Here is an 18483-nt window from a genome sequence, read left to right on the forward strand (position 1 = left end):
ATTCAGACAGGGTAGACAAGACTTAAAAAAACAGATAAATAAGTAAAACAATTAAATTCAATAGTCATGTGCTTTTGAGGAAAATATAGCAATGTGATTAATCGTTGTGTGTGTGTGTGTGTGTGTGTGTGTGTGTGTGTGTGTGTGTGTGTGTGTGTGTGTGTGTGTGTGTGTGTGTGTGTGTGTGTGTGTGTGTGTGTGTGTGTGTGTGTGTGTGTGTGTGTGTGTGTGTGTGTGTGTGTGAGTGTGTGTGTTTCTGTCTGTCTGTCTGTCTCTGTCCGCACTAACCATTTGAGGTCTCCCCTGAAGTTCACCTGAGGTCAGCTATGTTTTCTTTTGTTCTGCTTTAAGCATCATAGTGCACCACATACGTCAGTGTAGTGTGCGCTTGGCTGATTTTTGTTTAGATTGTATTCACGTGAATAGTTGGATGCACAGAAGTGTTTGTATGTAAACTGCTGTGATTACGTCATTGATGTGTGTGTGTGTTTGTGTGTTTGTGCGTTTGTGCGCGCGCGCGTGTGTGTGTGTGTGTGTGTGTGTGTGTGTGTAATGGCCACTCACTGTTGCTCTTGTGGACGCTGATTCCGTAGACGTGCAGCAAGTGCTTATGGGACACCTGGCTCATTATGCTGGCTGCTTCGAAGAACGACTAACATGCACACACACACACGCACGCATGCACACACGCACACGCATGCACACACACACGCGCACACGCGCACATGAGAGAGAGAGGGGGTGAAGAACGACTACCACACACGCACACACATACACGCACACACACACACACACACACACACACACACACACACACACACACACACACACACACACACACACACACACACACACACACACACACACACACACACACACACACACACACAAGCACACAAGCACACGAGAGACAGAGGGGGTGCAGAGAGGACACAAGACAGTGTGTGAAAGGGAAATAGAGGACACGAAAACATGCAGTGAATAGTCCATGTCCTCTTCTGACCTACAAATCTTTTTTTTTTATAAGACATTTTTTTGTCTTTTCGACTTTCGATAGGATAGTGAAGGTGGTGACAGGAAGCGAGCGAGGAGAGAGACGGGGAAGGGCCGGCAAAAAAACCTGGACCGGGAATCGAACTTGGGTCAGCTGCATGGTAGACAAGTGCCCTACCGTTTGGCCACGGCAGGGCCTCTGACCTTCAAATCTACGAAGTCAAATTGACAGCTAAGCCAACTGAACATCACACAGTATGTTGAAACTGAGTTTGGACTGGGATACTGCTTTTTAATGTACTGCAACTTAGATATCACTTCATCTTATTAACCCCTTAGTGCAGAGCCTATGTTATAACCTTACTGTCACCAAAATTGTAATGGCTATGTCTTAACCCCTTAGCGCAGCGCTATGGCTCTCTGTAATGTCATAGCAATGTTGTTATGATGTAGTTAAGCATTTTCAGCAAGTGAATAGGATCGCCGGCGACCCCATCTGCAGTAAGAGGCTACTCTGTTACTTAAGGCTCTCGGTACACAGCAATGTTGCTATAATGTTACATACATACGACAGTGACCCCATCTGCAGTAAGAGGCTACACAAATGTATTAACCAATGCTCCAGTTAGTATATTCAGAAGCCTGAAGACTGGGTCGTAGGACAATTTTGGGGGGTATGTCCACACAGTTACTGCACTTTATTTTAGACGGGTAGTACCACCTTGTGAAAAGGTTGTGAGGTGCGCGCACATCCGAAAATGGCTGTGGCTGCAGGACATCAAGAGAACGCGTATGAAAAAAAGGAAAAAATATCCGCACACCACAAAAGCTCCCTTGTTTTGATTTAATAAATGAAACATTGGCACAACTTTTCGACCTGTATCATCTTCGTCACCCATACAGGTCGAAACATTGTGCCAACTTTTCAATTATTAAATCACAACAAGGGAGCTTTTGTTGTGTGTGGATATTTTTTCCTTTTTTCATAGTACCGCCTTGTGCCCAGTGTGAAGAGTAGGATAAAGAGAGTAACAGAACGGTGTGTGAATGTACTGCAAGTTACCTCCCAGTAGTTTTTGTGGTTGGCCTCTAGGATTTTCAGCAAGACCTCAGTGACGTATCTCTCTCCGTCCCGACGTCCAATCTTGGAGCCCTTATGTATCTTTGTGAACGAGCCTCGGCCCAAATTCTCCCCCTGACAGCAAAACGAACGAACAAAACAAATGGCACACAGCAGCGAAAACGGCAGTTATTACATCTCCCTTTACAATTAGTAAAAAATAACATGTAAAGTATGCATGGCACACTTTGGCAGTTAATGCAACACTTACAGGGGCGCCGCCAGAAATGTTGGGCCCCATGAAGCATTCGAATTTTGGGGCCCCTTAAGGGCCACTGTCAGTGCTTGGGCCCTTAGAATCTGTAACACCTTTCCCCCCCTAGCGGCACCCATGAACACTTAGGCAGTCAGGGTTACCCTTCTAGTTTGTGCACTCACAAAATGTACAGTGTGATTAATGCTGCATGTGGCTAGCCTTTAACACATGATGACAGCCTGAGTATCACTATAAGTCCTACATATTAACGACTGTGTTATATAATCCAATGTAATTCTATTGTATGATATCATTGTCTCACCAGCTCCAGCACCTCACCAGAGGACATAACTATATATCTAATTTTATTGTATTATAATATTGCACAGCATTCTATTGTAGTGCATTGTATTGTACAGTATTTGATTGCATTTTTCAATATTGTACTGCATTGTATCTATATTGTCCAGTATTGTATTTTATTTTACAATATTGTATTGTAGAGTATTGTATTTTATTTTACAATATTGTATTGTATTGTATTGCATTATAGAGTATCATTTATTGATCCCGAGGGAAATTAAGTACAGTACGGTACAGTATTGTACAGTTTTGTGTTGTATTTTACAATATTGTAGGCCTATTGTATTGTATGTATAGCATTGTAGGGTATTGTATTTTACAATATTGTATTGTACTGTATTGTATTGTATTGTATTGTATTGTATTGTATTGCATTGTGTGGTTGTGGTACAGTATTGTATTGCATTGTATTGTAATGTTTTTTACAACAATGTATTGTAATGTAATGTATTGTGTGTTTGTGGTATATTCCTACGTATCTCACCATCTCCAGCTCCTGGTACTGTATCATGTGGAACTGGATGTGGCTAGGCCGGTGCCTCTGCAGAGAAGGGGAGCCCTGCAACTCCGCAGCCCGGCCGTCACGCACGATGATCAGGTTGGTCAGCTCTGTAAATAACATGACATAGCATCACAATTACCCTGTTACAGTATAGACAGACATGTAGACAGACAGCTGGGTGTAATGCATGTTATGCAACATGGAAATACACACAACTTTTAGCTGCCACTGAGTTTTTTTTATGTAAATTTGGTTTCCTTATTAATTGTTAATGTGTTTGTCTCTTTCTAGAACTTTGTGTTAGACATTTTGATCAGGACTTCCTGGCAGAAGAGACACTCAGTCTCAATGGGCCAATAAATAAATAAATAAATAAATAAATAAATCGACCGCAGTTTAGAGCAGTGATTCTCAACTGGTGGGTCGCGACCCAAAAGTGGGTCGCGGAAGGGTCTTGGGTGGGTCGCGGAGCCTTGGTGTAAAAAAATCGTAATTCTAAAAAAAAAAAATCCTACATTTCCTGCAACAATTTACAACTTTTATTTTGATAGGCTACTGAACTCCGTGTCATCTGTTGTCATAGATACAATCTGAATGTTTATGTGAGATAGATTGCGTGCAACCAGTCATTCAAGTCTTGGTTACATTTTGAGAATTGCATTGAATTGACTTGAACGCTAAAAAAATTGGGTCGCGACCGAATGAGAGTGGAAAATGGTGGGTCCCAAGACTGTTCCAGTTGAGAACCACTGGTTTAGAGTACCTTTGGGGCGAGGAGGGCAGCATCTTCCCAGCGTGACGGGATCATCTTTCAGCAGCAGGGTTTTCCTCTGGTAGAACTCTACCAGCGAGCGCAGGTTCACGAATGAGCTGTCGGCACCATGCAGCCTGAAGCGCTCCTTGCTGGTGATGATGATGAGACAATCCCTATAGTCCTTACCCAGAGGAGTCTGAGGACAGATGGGGTTTTGAAATTAAATGTAAAGGTGCACTGTGTAATATTTTTTTAGCAGAATCTTTCCAGAATTCATGCTGCCCATTTACAAATGTTACCTTTTCCACAAATACCACTGTACATTTTTAAGTATTCATCATGACTGGGAAAATTGCACTTTTTATACATGAAAAGGTGGATCTTCTCCATGTCCACCATTTTGAATTTCTATAAACATTTTAAGACAACTTACTGTACTTTGGTCATACTAGTCAGCATTAATTATTTAGTAATATACAGTATATTCATGAAAAGATCAAACCTGACAATAGGCAGCGCAGTTTCAATGAGCATCATAGTTGCAATACCTACTCTGGCCACCATCCTACAAAGTGCACCTGTAAATCCTGCTTAGCTTTATCCAGTGTGTCTAAAATGAATCTTATACGTATGCATTTTGTGTTAAATTGGTAATAGGGAAAACCAATGTATTTTTGTTGAACACATTTAACTTTTTTTGTTCATGAAATGTAAATGTACTGTATACAAATGTCAGTAGCACTTTCGATTGATCCACTACCTTTACGAACACAGTGAGAAAATACTGGTCAAATTCTCTGGGGCTGTGTCTGAGCAGGAACGAGCAAGCTTTCTCTCCTGACTTCTTCAGCTTGTGGACAGCATCCTCAGACCTAGCAGGAGCAGAAATGACAACATTTCACAACCCATATTCACCAGTAGGCCTATAACATAATATCCACATGTTAACAGGAGGGCTGTACTTCTGTTAGAGGGGACACATTATGGCATTTTTGGACTTTATATTTGCCATGCTGAACACCAAATTCCTTCTACATGGAGGAACAATACAGCTGATTCTGATTCTGAATCTACAAGCACGTACGTGATTGGCCCATGGCACTGGTTCTGAAGGTCCTCCAAGAGACTAGGTGGCGCCACCTCCTGACAGAAATAATGGCTCGAGTCGGTGGTGAGTCTGAAGTAGCCGTCCACGAGCGCGACGAACGACAGGGCTTCCGACAGGCTGGGAAACTCAACTTCCTGCAGAGGACAGGGCATACATTTATCCTTCTTAACCACACTGCTACGGACGGTTTGGTGGGATAATACTTGTGTTTGAAACGAAAAACAAATTCATCAATTTCCCATTTTTCAATCATTCCAAAAACAAACGATTTAATGTTTTTGTAGAGTAGGTGTGCACTGTATTCCCCAACAGTACTATGAACTAGAACAATATTGCAAAAATGTCCAGATGACATAAAGGTGTTCTCAACAGGTTTTCAGGTACCAATAAATTAACTCAGGTTGGCACTGTATTTTTAAGTACAACTGACATCCTAACACAATTTCTTTGAGTTTGTAAATTGGAACTCTATCTGGAATATGAGTGGTTAGATGTCATGACAACAGCTGAGGCGACCATGGAGTAGTGGTTAAACAGCTGGACCTCAACCTCAAAGGATACAAGTTCAATACCCAATATGGAGATAACCTTACCTACTTTCATACTTCCTGGAACATGAAAATGTACAGATGGCCACCAGACCCATGAGTCCAGCTTTAATTAGCTATATTTTCACATTTAATTTCGAGCGAAATTACAAAAGAAAAATGCTTAGGTAAAGCAAGACAATGTTTGAGCTGCTGTCGTCTGGATAGGGGAATAGCCACAAGATCAGAGGATTGCAGGTTTGAATCCTGTATTACCAATAAAAAGCCACTCAAGTTGATATCTATTGTTTGTTTTTTGCAAAACTGTGAAAGATACAAATTCTTTAAATCATGTCAATTGGAACTATATCTGCCATATGAGACTATGGATGTCAATATGTTGTGCTTGGGCAGTCATGGACTAACAGTTAAGCAGTTGGACTTCAAACATGATGGTTGCAAGTTCAATTTCAAGCATGGAATGTTAGTAAAAAAAAAAAATTCAAACATTATTGTTTTGGTATGATGTCAGTTGGCCGGATTTGAAGTGGAAAGTATATGTGAAACATTTGACTGTTAATAATGACTAGGTCCAATACTAGGTCTAACAAACAGGCCTAACTTTCTAGGAATACAAAATCTGCACTACTCTTACCAGTTGAAGAGTGGTGTAGGGGATAATCCTCTGATTGAAGCCATATTAGCATGTCCTCATCTTGAGGTTGAGAGTTCGAATCCTGAGCCTGGGGCACTCACTTTTTTGGTTGTTTTAGTTGTTTTTTTAATTGTTTACTAGCTTCTGCCTTGTGTACAGAAGAACCCATTCATGTCAGAACCATAGAACCCTATTTTATTAAAATGTAACATAAAATACAAACTTCTCAAAAAATAGTGAATCTGTCAATGGGGGATAGATTTACTCAACACCAGTGACCATCAAACCACAACTGACAACTTGGCATGGAAAAATGTGTCTATCAACCTCACTTCAAGGTAAGAAAAGACCAATAAAAGTGTGTTTGTGTGTATGTGTAGTAGTTTACTGTGTTGCTGTGTGTGACCTTAGGTACTCTTGATGCTACACTGTGTGTATGTTATGTTAGCAATTTAGCTTAGGATGTTAGCTACTGTTAGTTAGGCTAGCATTGTGTAGGCCTTTCATACAAATCTTTTTCTTGTATCATACATCTGCAGTGTATTTGCAAGTGATGCGTTGCATTTTCATGATGACATATTGCACATTGAACTTCTGTATAAACCAGTGTAGCAAACCCAGTGATCATGCTGTAGGGGCCTAATCCAACAAGTCCTCATGAAAGCCTTAAACTTATTATTTATGCTCCACAGGCAGCCGATATATGGACAACAAATAAATGACTAAATTGCCTAATGTGTTGAGGTTGATTCTTTGTAATGTATTGATTGTTGACTGTATCGACTGGGTCTACATTTTAGAACAGATTGTTGTGCATTGTATGATTGGTGTGTTTTTGTTTGTTAACCACATGGAACAAAATTAAAAAAGACTTGATATAAAGCATTGTTCACATTTGTGGAATTAAAGCTCATGTTATATTTGGTTTAAACAGAGGGGTGGTAGCCTAGTGCATTAGTATAAACCAATCAATCAATAAACCAACCAAGAATTTTTTTTGGCTCTAAAATGGTAAAACATAAAACTTTTAATTTTGAAATCAAAAACTTAGGGCCAATATAGCTTAACATGCCGTGCTGTGCCTCTGCTAAGTACTAATTGCATTGTTTTTTGCATCATTCTCAAAATATTTATGTCAAGGGAGCATGTTATATCTTTGAGTAGCAGCTACTAAAACATTCATAATTACATTTTTCTCATAACATTTGTTTTCACATAACATGTCTGATTTTCTGTAAGACTTACTTAAACATTTTAGTTTTCAACACAAATCTTTTGTTTCTCTGCATTTTAGAGTTTGGAGTACATACTTGACTTGGGCTGCTAAAAACTAAAAATCTAGTTATGGAATTAATGTTTTCAATCTTTTCAATCATTTCAAAGTTTTTGATCATTTTCTTAAAGATTTTGTGTCCTTCATATGCATGAATGTATGTAGTATTTACGCAAAACATTTGGTCACAAAACTAAAACTTTAACGGGAATAAGTTTCCACAACATTTTTGATTTCGTGGAACATGTTGGGGTTTACAGTGTGATGTCTTAGAGAAACCACCTATATTGCATGTCAACTTTGAGGTAATGTTTCCAAAAAATAGTTCTTCAAAATCTTTCAAAAACTGAATTTGATTCGACTGCCTTTAATGTCTGAAGAGATTTGAAGAAGAGGACAGTCTCTCTATGGCAATTACAATGCCAATCTGTGAGCTGATCAAAGGACATGAGTGAATGAATGAATGAATGAATGAATGAATCAATCAATCAATGAATGAATGAATGAATCAATCAATCAATCAATCAATCAATCAATCAATTAATGAATCAATGAATGTCTCAATGAATGTATCAATGAATGAACGAATGAAATTAATGAATGAAAACAAGTATCGCTAAGGTGTTGCTACTGACCAGACGCCTATCGTCTTGACGCGTCAGGGTCACCACGCGTCCCTCCTGTGGCATCTGCTCATGGCAAACTCGCTTAATGCTGATGTCGGTGATCTCCGGGAAGTCACAAAATGGCTGCCACTCCTGAGAAAAGTATTCAAAATAAAATGACATGAGTGATGTAACAGTACCTTTGCAATATTTAATAACTTTTGTAATATTTTGTCGTAGCCTCTTACCAGACACCATCCCACCATTGGGATGTTGTAGGCCTAATAGCCAATGAAAAAGCGTAACTTCCATTGTACTCCACCACTATGACAGTGGCATTTTAGTAATACATTACGACTTGGTCATAGCCATTCTGGTAACAGCTAATTTATAACAAGGGTAGTGTCTCAAGGGGTACACAAGAAATCAGACACATTTAAGTAGAAACAGGAAAAATGTCTAAAAATAAAGTGTACTTGGCCCCGGTCGTGGCTCAAACAGTTGGGGCATTGACTGTTACGCCGGGGCGGGGACCCAGGTTCGAGTCTACTTTATTCACCGTAGCATCTTCCCTCCTGCTGTGGACCCCAGTCTCCCCGCACACGCGTATCAGCTTGGTGAAGACAGCCTGGTTGGCCTGGCGACCATCGACGTGGAGACCACATAGTGTCTCAGTGCCGAGCGCAGGACTGATGGCCGCCAGCTCCAGCAGGTACTTCAGCTTCAGCGAGCGCCCGCTGGCCTGGCACGCGCCCAAACGCTTCAGGAAGCGCCGCACCTTCTTACGCAGCTGGTACCGCGCCAGCCGACTCATGCCCTGCACCGCACGCCGATGGAGCTCCGGCAGACATGACTTATAGCTAAGAAGGAAGAGGAAGAGGAAGAGGAGAGGAATAATGTTAAGTGGAGGACAAATGATGTGGGTGTGGAGCTGGTAGCATGTCCTTCACCTCACGCCGATGGAGCCCCGGCTGAATGTAAGTTGCTCCACCAGTGGAACAGTTTACAAGTAAATGAAAAGTTAACAGCAAGATATTGCTGTTAAACAACATTGTCAACCCGCTATGCAGGGGTGGTCACTGTCCATCTCGCAACAGCATTGTGAAACGTGAAATTACCGCTGCCAAACATGTGGAATTTCTGATTGTGATTCCACATTTTTGGCAGCAGTAGGCCTAATTAATTTTACAGGATTGTTTGTTAACGTAGACGAGGGTGTAGGCCTAACCTAGAAGCTGCCTGCTGATGAGCAACTTTTTAGGTGAAATGCACTTGAGCTGGTGGCAAAGGAGCTCAGTGGTCACCGAGCGCACCCTGTGGCAGGCTGTGAAATAGCAGCGAACAAACAAGGTGCACATGGAACACCAGGCAGGGGGGCGAACACAGGCAACACACAAACCCAGGCGATCACATAACCTCCTTGGCGGAGGTAACAAAACAAAAGTGTGAATATAGTTACCTTAACCAATCAGTAAGGGACCTCGCGGGTGAGTTCTGCGTCACCACTCTCAACTGTTTGCTGATTGGCTAAACACTGAGAAAAACCGAGCTCGAGGCTTTTGCCAGACGATGTGCGGAGCCAAAATCTTTGGGTGGAGTACATGGCGTCGCCAGGCTACATCCATGTAGCAATGGTAATAAATGTAGAAATAACAATGGTGACGGTGATAGTATTAGAAATAAATAGTGATAGGAATAATAATAGCGGCCTTAGCCATCACTCAAATGGCTAAGGCACTGTACTATCACACCAGGTGACCGGATTCGATTCCGGACCGAGGTCACTCCCCAATCCTCCCCCATCTATCTCTGTCCCATTTCCTGTCCTCTCTCTACTGTCCTATGAAGCAATAAAACCACTAAAGGAACAAAATATATGAAAAGGAATAATACGTAATACGTAGCAAAAAAAATATAGTTTTGTGACATACGTACCCGACTCGTTTGCAGGTGTCCTTGAGGCTGAGGCCCTGCTCCTTGGCCTGGCACCACAGGTCCAGCATGGCCAGCCCCAGGCACTCCTCCTGGAGGTCCAGAGAGGGGCTCACCCCCGCATGCCCATGCAGGAAGTCACTGCGGCTCTGTGGGCGAGCACATTTTGCAGTGTATTACATTATTGTATTACATTACATTACAGTACATTACATTACATTACACTTTGCTGATGCTTTTATCTAAAGCAAAGTCACTGCGGCACTGTTGGCGAGTCAGACAGCACATTTAGCAGTTTATTACATTACATTACATTACATTACACTTAGAGGATGCTTTTATCCAAAGCGACTTTAAGTTATTTTTAGGTACAGGGTATTGGTTACAGTCCCTGGAGCAGTTTGGGGTTCAGAAATTTCACTGCATATCCTACTCTACCCAGTTTGTTTACATGTGACAGCAAACCATCCTTGTGGCATTTGTATTTAGCTGAAATTCTTTCTTTGTCTAGGGTTGAGATTGGGTTAGAGTTAAAAGTTAAAATGCCTTGCTGAAGGAAAGGGCTTCCTTTCCATATCTTGATTATTCAACAGTTTTTGTGTAAACTATGCATGTAAAGTTTTTTTTTTTTTTTTAAACAACTGTGTGTGTGTGTGTATGTGTGTGTGCGTGTGTGTGTACGTGAGTGTACGTGAGTGTACGTGAATGTACATGAAGTGAAATGCTATGCTCCGGACTTTTTATGTAATTGTTTTATTGCTTTACTCCAGCAAAACGTTATTGCAGGGAAATAGACAATTGGCAACATTGCATACACGGCCATATCGTATGGCTTGTTTGTATGTCTTGGCATGTGATGGGTACGGTGTTGTGCTTTTATGGCTGCCCTTCAGTTGAGATCATAAATGTTTATGAGAGTCTGTCTGTGTTTGTTTATTTCGCTAAGTGTTTGTTGAACGCTTTATTGAGCTGCCAGAGGGCAATCTGCCAAACTACTGAGGCAGTTGTTAGAGCTATATCTTTTTAAGATAGGCTAAGTGTTGTGCAAATTACAAATACAAGTTGATGATGATAATAGTGATTATAATGATCACAATTATGATGATGTTGATGATGATGATGATGATGGCGATGGCGATGATGATTTGTTTGTTTGTTTGTTTGTTTGTTTTCGTTTAAAGCCAATTAAGCAGCTGTGGCAATTTCATGGCCAATACAGGTATTGCAAAATAACAACAACAATGAAATTAATAAATACATTAAATACGTCTGTTCTCATCAATGCACTTGTTAAAGTTTAAAACAATGATGATGATGATGATGATGATGATGATGATGATGATGATGATGATGATGATGGTGGTGATGATGCAATGTAATTTAATGATGATGATGGTGGTAATGATGATTTCTCACCTGAGCGAAGAGGTAATCTATGACACAGTAGTCGAGTGCCGCGGTGACCTTGCCTTTCGTAGGACTGTAGCGATAGGTGGTTTTAGAGCCCTGGCCAAACCAGTTGGAGAAGAAAAACCTGGGGTGCAAAGAAACAAACAAGTAAGCAAACAGTGGGCATGCATGTGCATGAGGACCCATGTTTCAAGCCTGGGTTATTTATCAACCCGTCCCTACCCCATCTCTCTCTCCCGCTCTCACCCTGCCCTGTCAGAGGCCCAAAAGCCCTCCCAAGCAAATATGTCTTCTGAAGGCCTAAACAGAGCTCAGCAAAATGATGATCAACTTTTAGGGATTTCTGTGAAGACGTGGAATCATCTAATGCAAACATCTATATTTTGCTGCAGACTATACACCTATCTGTGTACAAGCATGCTGAACATAAGCCTTCTAGAGCTGTTATGCTATGGCCTTTAGAAAAACAATGGCTGAACAAAATGGACACCCCCCTCCCTCTATAAAACGGTCTACGGTCATTGTCTACGCAGCACTAACAACTAACAGCAAAAAAACAACTCAAACCTATTTTAAGCACCATTTAAAACTAGAATTGATTGATTCCACCCATCTTAGCATGATGAGATGTATTGTTAGTTGTAACGTGATCTACCTCACTCTGTAGTTCACGGTGATGCCCTCATCCGTATTGAAGACGTGTGTTGGTGGGTACCAGAAAGAGAGGTCTTCAGAGGCCAGGGCAAACAGGCTGTGAAAAACAGGCATGATGCCTATGGAGGGACAGAGACAATCAAGTGGGGCACAATTAGTGGTAAACACTCAGACCTCAAATTGTCTCTACAAATGTTTCAGAGGAAACTAGAAGCACTCAGAGAGCGCAGACCTCCGCCAAGGAAGCTGCTTGATAGAACATTTGACTGTGTTACATCCTAAGTCTTTCTGCCTTCTTTTTGTGGAGTACCCGCAATTCAATTTCTGGTCACTAGGGGCGTCTAGATAAATAGGCCAGCAATGGTGAAGACTCTTTTAAAAAGTCCTGGTTCTGGTTCGTGATCCGGATCACCCCCAGAATTTAATCACTTGTTCCTTGGGTCATTATCAACAACTCCAGGAAGTTTCGTCCAAATCCGTTGATTAGTTTTTGAGTTATGCTGCTGACAAACAAACAGACAGACAAACCAACGTGACCGAAAACATTACCTCCTTGGCGGAGGTAATTAGAAATACAAACCCCAACAATGTTGAAGTTGAGACACTAAGTAAATTGTAAATTACAACAAAATACTATCATTTTTTGAAATATTCGATTCTAACACCGAATGGAGAATAGTACAAAGAATACATATCGGCCATCAAAACTGAGCAAAATTATTGTTTTGGGGGCTATTCATGAACATGAAAAATCAAAAGAGTTGGGACAGGGGCAATAAAAGTCAACAAATGTTGAAGAAGACTAAAGACAACACGAGTGATGACAACAGTCAACTACAACTGATGAGATGATTTGATATAAAACAAACAGTGTTCTTTCTGGTCTTGGATATGATTTAAACAGCTCAAATGGTTGGTTGGTGCATTCTTCGTCATGTTCTCCTCTCTGTAGTGCTTACAGTGTGACAAGTCTTGACCTCAAGCCCTCACACTGTAAAACATTGCAGCCAATAAAACGTAAAAAAGTAAGTTGACCTGCTACCTTAAATTTGTAAGTTAACTCTACTTAAGAAAGCCTTGAATGGAGTCTTGTGGCCCATACTATAAAAGTGGGGTGTGAGGTCTCACTAGCCTAAATGTGAGATTGGATGTGGATGCATCCGAAGATTGATGATGAGAACAACCTGTTTCAAACCGTGCCTGTGCCTATAGGCCGGCACTCTGGCCAATCAGCGCTATCTTTCTCGTTGATGTGCTTTCCCAACGTTGCAAGCTTCGTCGTCACTACCTCAAAACCCTGCCCGCTTTGATTCAAAACAAATCTCTGCTTTGTGATTGGTTTGCCAGATTCTTGGCTAAGGTCTCACCACATGTCTTTGCTGCCTGGATGCACACACTCTCTGCAGACACCTGTCCTGTGGGGATGGTGAAGGTGGACTCGGCTTTGGTCATCGGGATGAAGTGAAGCTTGACCTGCAAGCCAGCCCTGCAGCTGGACCTGTGGCTGCCACCCCTCTCCCGGTCCACCAGGGGCGCTGTCTCCTCCTCACTCACATCCATCGCTCATCCAATCCAAGCACCACCGCACGAGGCTGGTCTGTGTACACATTAGAATAGATTTGATTAGATTACATTAGATTATATTAGAAATTCTGAGTGGACATTTTTGAGAGGAAGTTAGTGTGCTCAACTTCAGATGCATGGGTGCCTGGAAATGGTCCAACAGGCCCAGGTCTGTGAAGCCAAGGGATCCCAAGGGGTCAGGACAAACTGGAGTGCCCTAGCACATGGCAGGCTAGTCACTCCCTCTTGATTTAAGGGGACCAAATCTTTTTTCCTTCCCCAGTAATTTTTTTGAGAGGAAGTGAGTGTGCTCAATGTCAGATGTGTGGGTGCCTGGAAATGGGTTATTCAGGGGTGGATTAGTGGAGGAGCCAGCTAGGCCCAGGCCTGTGAAGCCAGAGGTCCCAAGGGGCCAGGACAAACTGGACTCCACGCTAGCGCCTCTCTCTTGATTTGAGGGGACCAAAGCTTTTATTTCTTTTCCTAGGGGCACTTGGTTAGGGTTAGGGTAAGGGTTAGCCCATCCATTGGACTTTTCCATTAAGTTGGAAAATCTCCCTCTAAAAATCCAGAAGCTTCTCTCTGTATATGCTCCCTATCCCCTTTCAGACCACCCATAGCCCAATACCATAGTCTACCAGTTTATGTGCGGCGCATGATAGTGTAACATACAGAGTAACATATCAAACTATTACATGTCAATGGTTCCAAACATTTTCTGATGGTGGGCAGCGTGTATTTCTTAGCAAATCATCTTTTAAAACTTGAGCACGTTTGGATAGTGGACAATGACTTTGCTAACCAGTTAGCAACAAGTTGCAACGGGAAGTTGCATTGCAACCAAGTAAGTTGCTAACTTAGCCATGACACTGTTGATAAACACACCCCAGAAAGACATGTAAACAACTGAGCAGTTGTAGCCCGTAATTCTTCCCTTCACCAGACACTACGTGTGTTGGCATGGGACAGAGTGCTGCCCTGGGTCATGACATCACAAATAATGCAACTGTGACAGGAAACATGTATTTCAAATGCTTAACGTCTTATTTTGTCTGTCAAGCCCAATACATACATCATTGAAATACTTATTTGTGAGTGGGACTTGACGTGACAATAACAGCACAGTACTGTACATTACATTACATTTAGAAGTATTTAGAAGTCTGGGTATAATTTGACAGACTGTCAAACTAAAGAAGCACTTTGATCTACTTCTAGGGTGTAGGCCTACTACTACATCCTTTTATATAGCCTAACACTGCAGTATGAATAAAGTCTTCTTCAGCCAGGTTCATGCTCCCTTTTTATATACATAATTTGGGTTCGGGCCTTTCACCTTACTTCAGATGGCTGAAAAAATCCCATGCATCTTGTATGATGGGGGTTCTTAATTAGCCCAGCGACAAATGTTTTCTATGAAAATGTAAAACATTCAAAGTCACAACAAGCCTTCACAAGCAAAAGTAGGCCCTACTGTACGTACTAAAATCTGTTCCCTCATCTCAGGCATGAGCAGCATTTAGAAAAAGCGCTCACACTATCGCCTAAATATGGCGTTACATTACACGCTGAAGAAGGTCTCTGCCCGAAACCTTCGTGGGCGAATAAACAAAGAAGAAATCTGAAGAGTGCTGTCCTTCGCTTCACTCAGCATTTAGAAAAGATATGAAGTACGTAGTCTGTGTCTAGCCCCACCAGGGCCGCTGGCAGCTTTAGCTGGTCCAGGCTAAAGTCATCTAAAAGCCCCCCGCCCTCATCAATACAAGCAATTCTACGAGCAATTTTGGGGCCCCATAGGCCCAGGACAACTGACCCCTTTGTATCACTCCTGTCAGCTTCCCAAATCCCCTGTCTTCGCTTTCACGCTGCACGCAATTTGCGTCACAATTGTGCGTTCAAAGCCACAACTTCCTACTCTTTTCAAAGCCAGAACAAACGTAAAAGAGATCAAGTATTTTCATTTAATTAATTTATTTATTCATATAAAATTGTTGTGGATTCAGCACAAACAACATCAGCAAAAAACAAACCTGTCCTCAATATTTCATGATGCTGAAATAGGACAAACTCTCTCTCACTCACTCACAAACACACAGACACACACAGACACACAGACACACAGACACAGACACACACACACACACACACACACACACACACACACACACACACACACACACACACACACACACACACACACACACATAGGCCTGTACACCGATGTCAAAATTACAACGATAACAGTTGTTGTTTGAAACACTTGTGATTTGTATACGATAGCCGTTTGTCCCATTTTAAGGACAAACCATATTTTATAATCAACCGAATGTTTAGCCGGCCCTCATAAACACCGAGTAAAGGTTACATTTGTGTTGTTTGAATCATTACCTGTCAGGTGTCGATGTTGAAATGGTGGCGTGTTTAATTTCTTCATGTGCTTCTGTTTGCCTTTCTGTTCTCAGCATGACTTCCTGTAGCTAGCCACACATATCCTCTCCACCCTTCTGTTGCCGTACGTCACCAAGCATCAGTTCCCTTATCGCTGAGTGTGTGATGATAAATGTTTCACTTTCTTTGCATATAGACTCATGGGTAACACGTTACAATAACTTCCTATTCACAGCTTTATAAACACTTAATTAACATTTAATAACAAGTAACATTTAACAAAGCATTTACAAATGTTTGTAAATGAGGTTTTATGTGGTTCCATGCTCTCTGCTCTTTGGAGGAGAAACTTCCAAGACCGCTGCGACTGCGCTGTGTCTAACATAGTATTTCTTGCCCATTTATAAACATTTGTAAACATTTAGTTGATAATTAGTTAATTATTTATAAAGTGTCCATAAAGCTGTAAATAGGACGTTATTGTAAAGTGTTACCGACTCATGACTAACACAGACATACAGCAGGCCTGTTGTAACCATGGTTTTAACATGGCATGTCATGGTTACACTAAGTACTCTGAACCAACCATTGCTTATGAATGTTTTTTTGGGCTAACCATGAAACGGTTCATGACTAACCATGGCTATTCATGGTTTTCATGTTTTTTTCAGCATGGTTTGTGACTATGGTTGGTTGGACCATGGTTGATTGTGGGATTCATGGTTACCAAAAAAAAACCCCAAGAAAACTTGTTCGCAGCCGTGGTGTAATAATCTGGTTCTCACGCAGATGGATATTCATTCACGAAGTTTAACGAAGATGCACGAAGCGCAAAGGGTCTGCGCGAGAGCCAGGCTAGTGGTGTAATGGTTAGGGATTTGGACAGAAGATCAGAGAGTTATAGGTTCAAATCCCACCCTTACCTCTCCCTACATCTCCATCCATGGCTGAAGTGACCAAAGCAACTAACCCCACGTTGCTCCAAAGACTGTCGCTAATATGTTTGTTGGATAAAAAAGTGGCTGCTAAGTGTAATTTAATGAATAATTATAAACCGTAGTAAAACCATGGTTAGTTTTCAGAGTAAAACCATGGTTAACTTAGTTAAACCATAGTCAAACCATGATTTAACCATTGTAAAAAAAGATAATAATAATTTAAAAAAGTGCCGAACCATGCTCAAAAAAACATGAAAACCATGGTTTACCATGGTCGATTTTCATAAGGGATGCCTAAGTAATTTTTGGGAAAAGGTGCCCTCAGCTGAAACCTAATATCTCAGCCTCCAAAGCAGATTAAAACATGAAATAAATTAAAACATGAAATTAAAAGCTAAGACCCTCGTCTTACATTAGATTTTGTTCATTCAAAACCTCAAAACCTCAAACCTCAAGAGCCAGGTGGGCTATAATTATGCCTAACCTCCATTACAATAAGTATATTTTCACACAGGCCTAGAATATAGTATATTAAAGGGGTATGCCACTATTTTGGGGCTGAATACGGTTAAAACCGTTGCCATGGGTTTATAAAGAAGTGTCTTATTTTTCACGTTAGGCATTGTCTTGCTTTAAGGACAGAGTAAGTATGCTACAGTGATCCATTGACTTTCACTAGCTTAGCTACATACTAGCTACTACTACTACTTTACCACCATAAACCCTGACCAACTATTTTAACTGTATTAAGGCCCAAAATAGTGGCATACTCCTTTAATGCCAAAACACAATTCACCCATTCAATCCATCAATGACTTCCTAATCCGAGAGTAATCATGCCTGAGTCAATAGGCAATGTCACGTTGCAGTTCTCTGAGCATGTTGTCTTTTTCTCAGTAGCATGTCTTGATGTGCACTGTGGTTTGAGACCAGTTCCTGTATAGAAAAAAATGGTAACACTTTACTTGATGGCCGGCGTCATGCGTATGACATAACAGTTTCATGAGTTTTTCCACTGTGTTGTCTAGCAGGCTGCTCTATAGGGGCTCCATAACAACTTTCTTCAGACCCTATAATCTGCCTTTCAATCTGATCACATCAGTGACTTCAAATTTCTGTTTGCTGATCTTTAAGTCAGGTCAGCAAACCCATCTTTTATATTGACAATTCTATGACAATTGATTTACACCAAACACTTTAGACAGGGCCTTAGGCAACCAGCCCTGCATGCATCTTGCACGCACTGCTTGTCTTGCATTTGTCTCACACATCCAAATACTTTTATTGCGCTATCCTCGAAGATGTGGACTATTTTTTATTATTATTTGGACACATTTCTGTGAGACCTAGCAGAGGACAAATTGTAGGGGTCCTTGTGACCAACACCCGCTGGGTTGAATAGACTCCAGGGACAAAAACATGTTTGGGATGAGCACTGCCTGAAATGCCCCCTCTCTGCAGGGAGTACTGGCCAGCTGCAGAACAAAGTAGTGGGAAAGCCT

At 41.4% G+C, this 18483-nt stretch overlaps 1 protein-coding gene across 1 annotated transcript in view; it reads right to left on the reverse strand.

The window, feature by feature from the left end:
• The window catches only part of jak3 (Janus kinase 3 (a protein tyrosine kinase, leukocyte)), a 42441-nt gene extending 26321 nt beyond the window's left edge, over window positions 1-16120 (reverse strand). The window contains exons 1-13 of the mRNA XM_063201073.1: window positions 16044-16120; window positions 13460-13689; window positions 12094-12211; window positions 11445-11562; window positions 10032-10177; window positions 8656-8956; window positions 8127-8249; window positions 5013-5170; window positions 4689-4800; window positions 3938-4124; window positions 3157-3281; window positions 2057-2188; window positions 565-652 (exon numbers count right to left, since the gene is read on the reverse strand). Of these exons, the coding sequence (XP_063057143.1) occupies window positions 565-652; window positions 2057-2188; window positions 3157-3281; window positions 3938-4124; window positions 4689-4800; window positions 5013-5170; window positions 8127-8249; window positions 8656-8956; window positions 10032-10177; window positions 11445-11562; window positions 12094-12211; window positions 13460-13652 (1801 nt within the window). The 5' untranslated portion in view covers window positions 13653-13689; window positions 16044-16120. The remainder of the gene's footprint in view (window positions 1-564; window positions 653-2056; window positions 2189-3156; window positions 3282-3937; window positions 4125-4688; window positions 4801-5012; window positions 5171-8126; window positions 8250-8655; window positions 8957-10031; window positions 10178-11444; window positions 11563-12093; window positions 12212-13459; window positions 13690-16043) is intronic.
• Between the last annotated feature and the right edge of the window lie 2363 nt (window positions 16121-18483).

Source organism: Engraulis encrasicolus, chromosome 6 (assembly GCF_034702125.1).
Source record: "Engraulis encrasicolus isolate BLACKSEA-1 chromosome 6, IST_EnEncr_1.0, whole genome shotgun sequence".
Taxonomy (NCBI): Eukaryota; Metazoa; Chordata; class Actinopteri; order Clupeiformes; family Engraulidae; genus Engraulis; species Engraulis encrasicolus.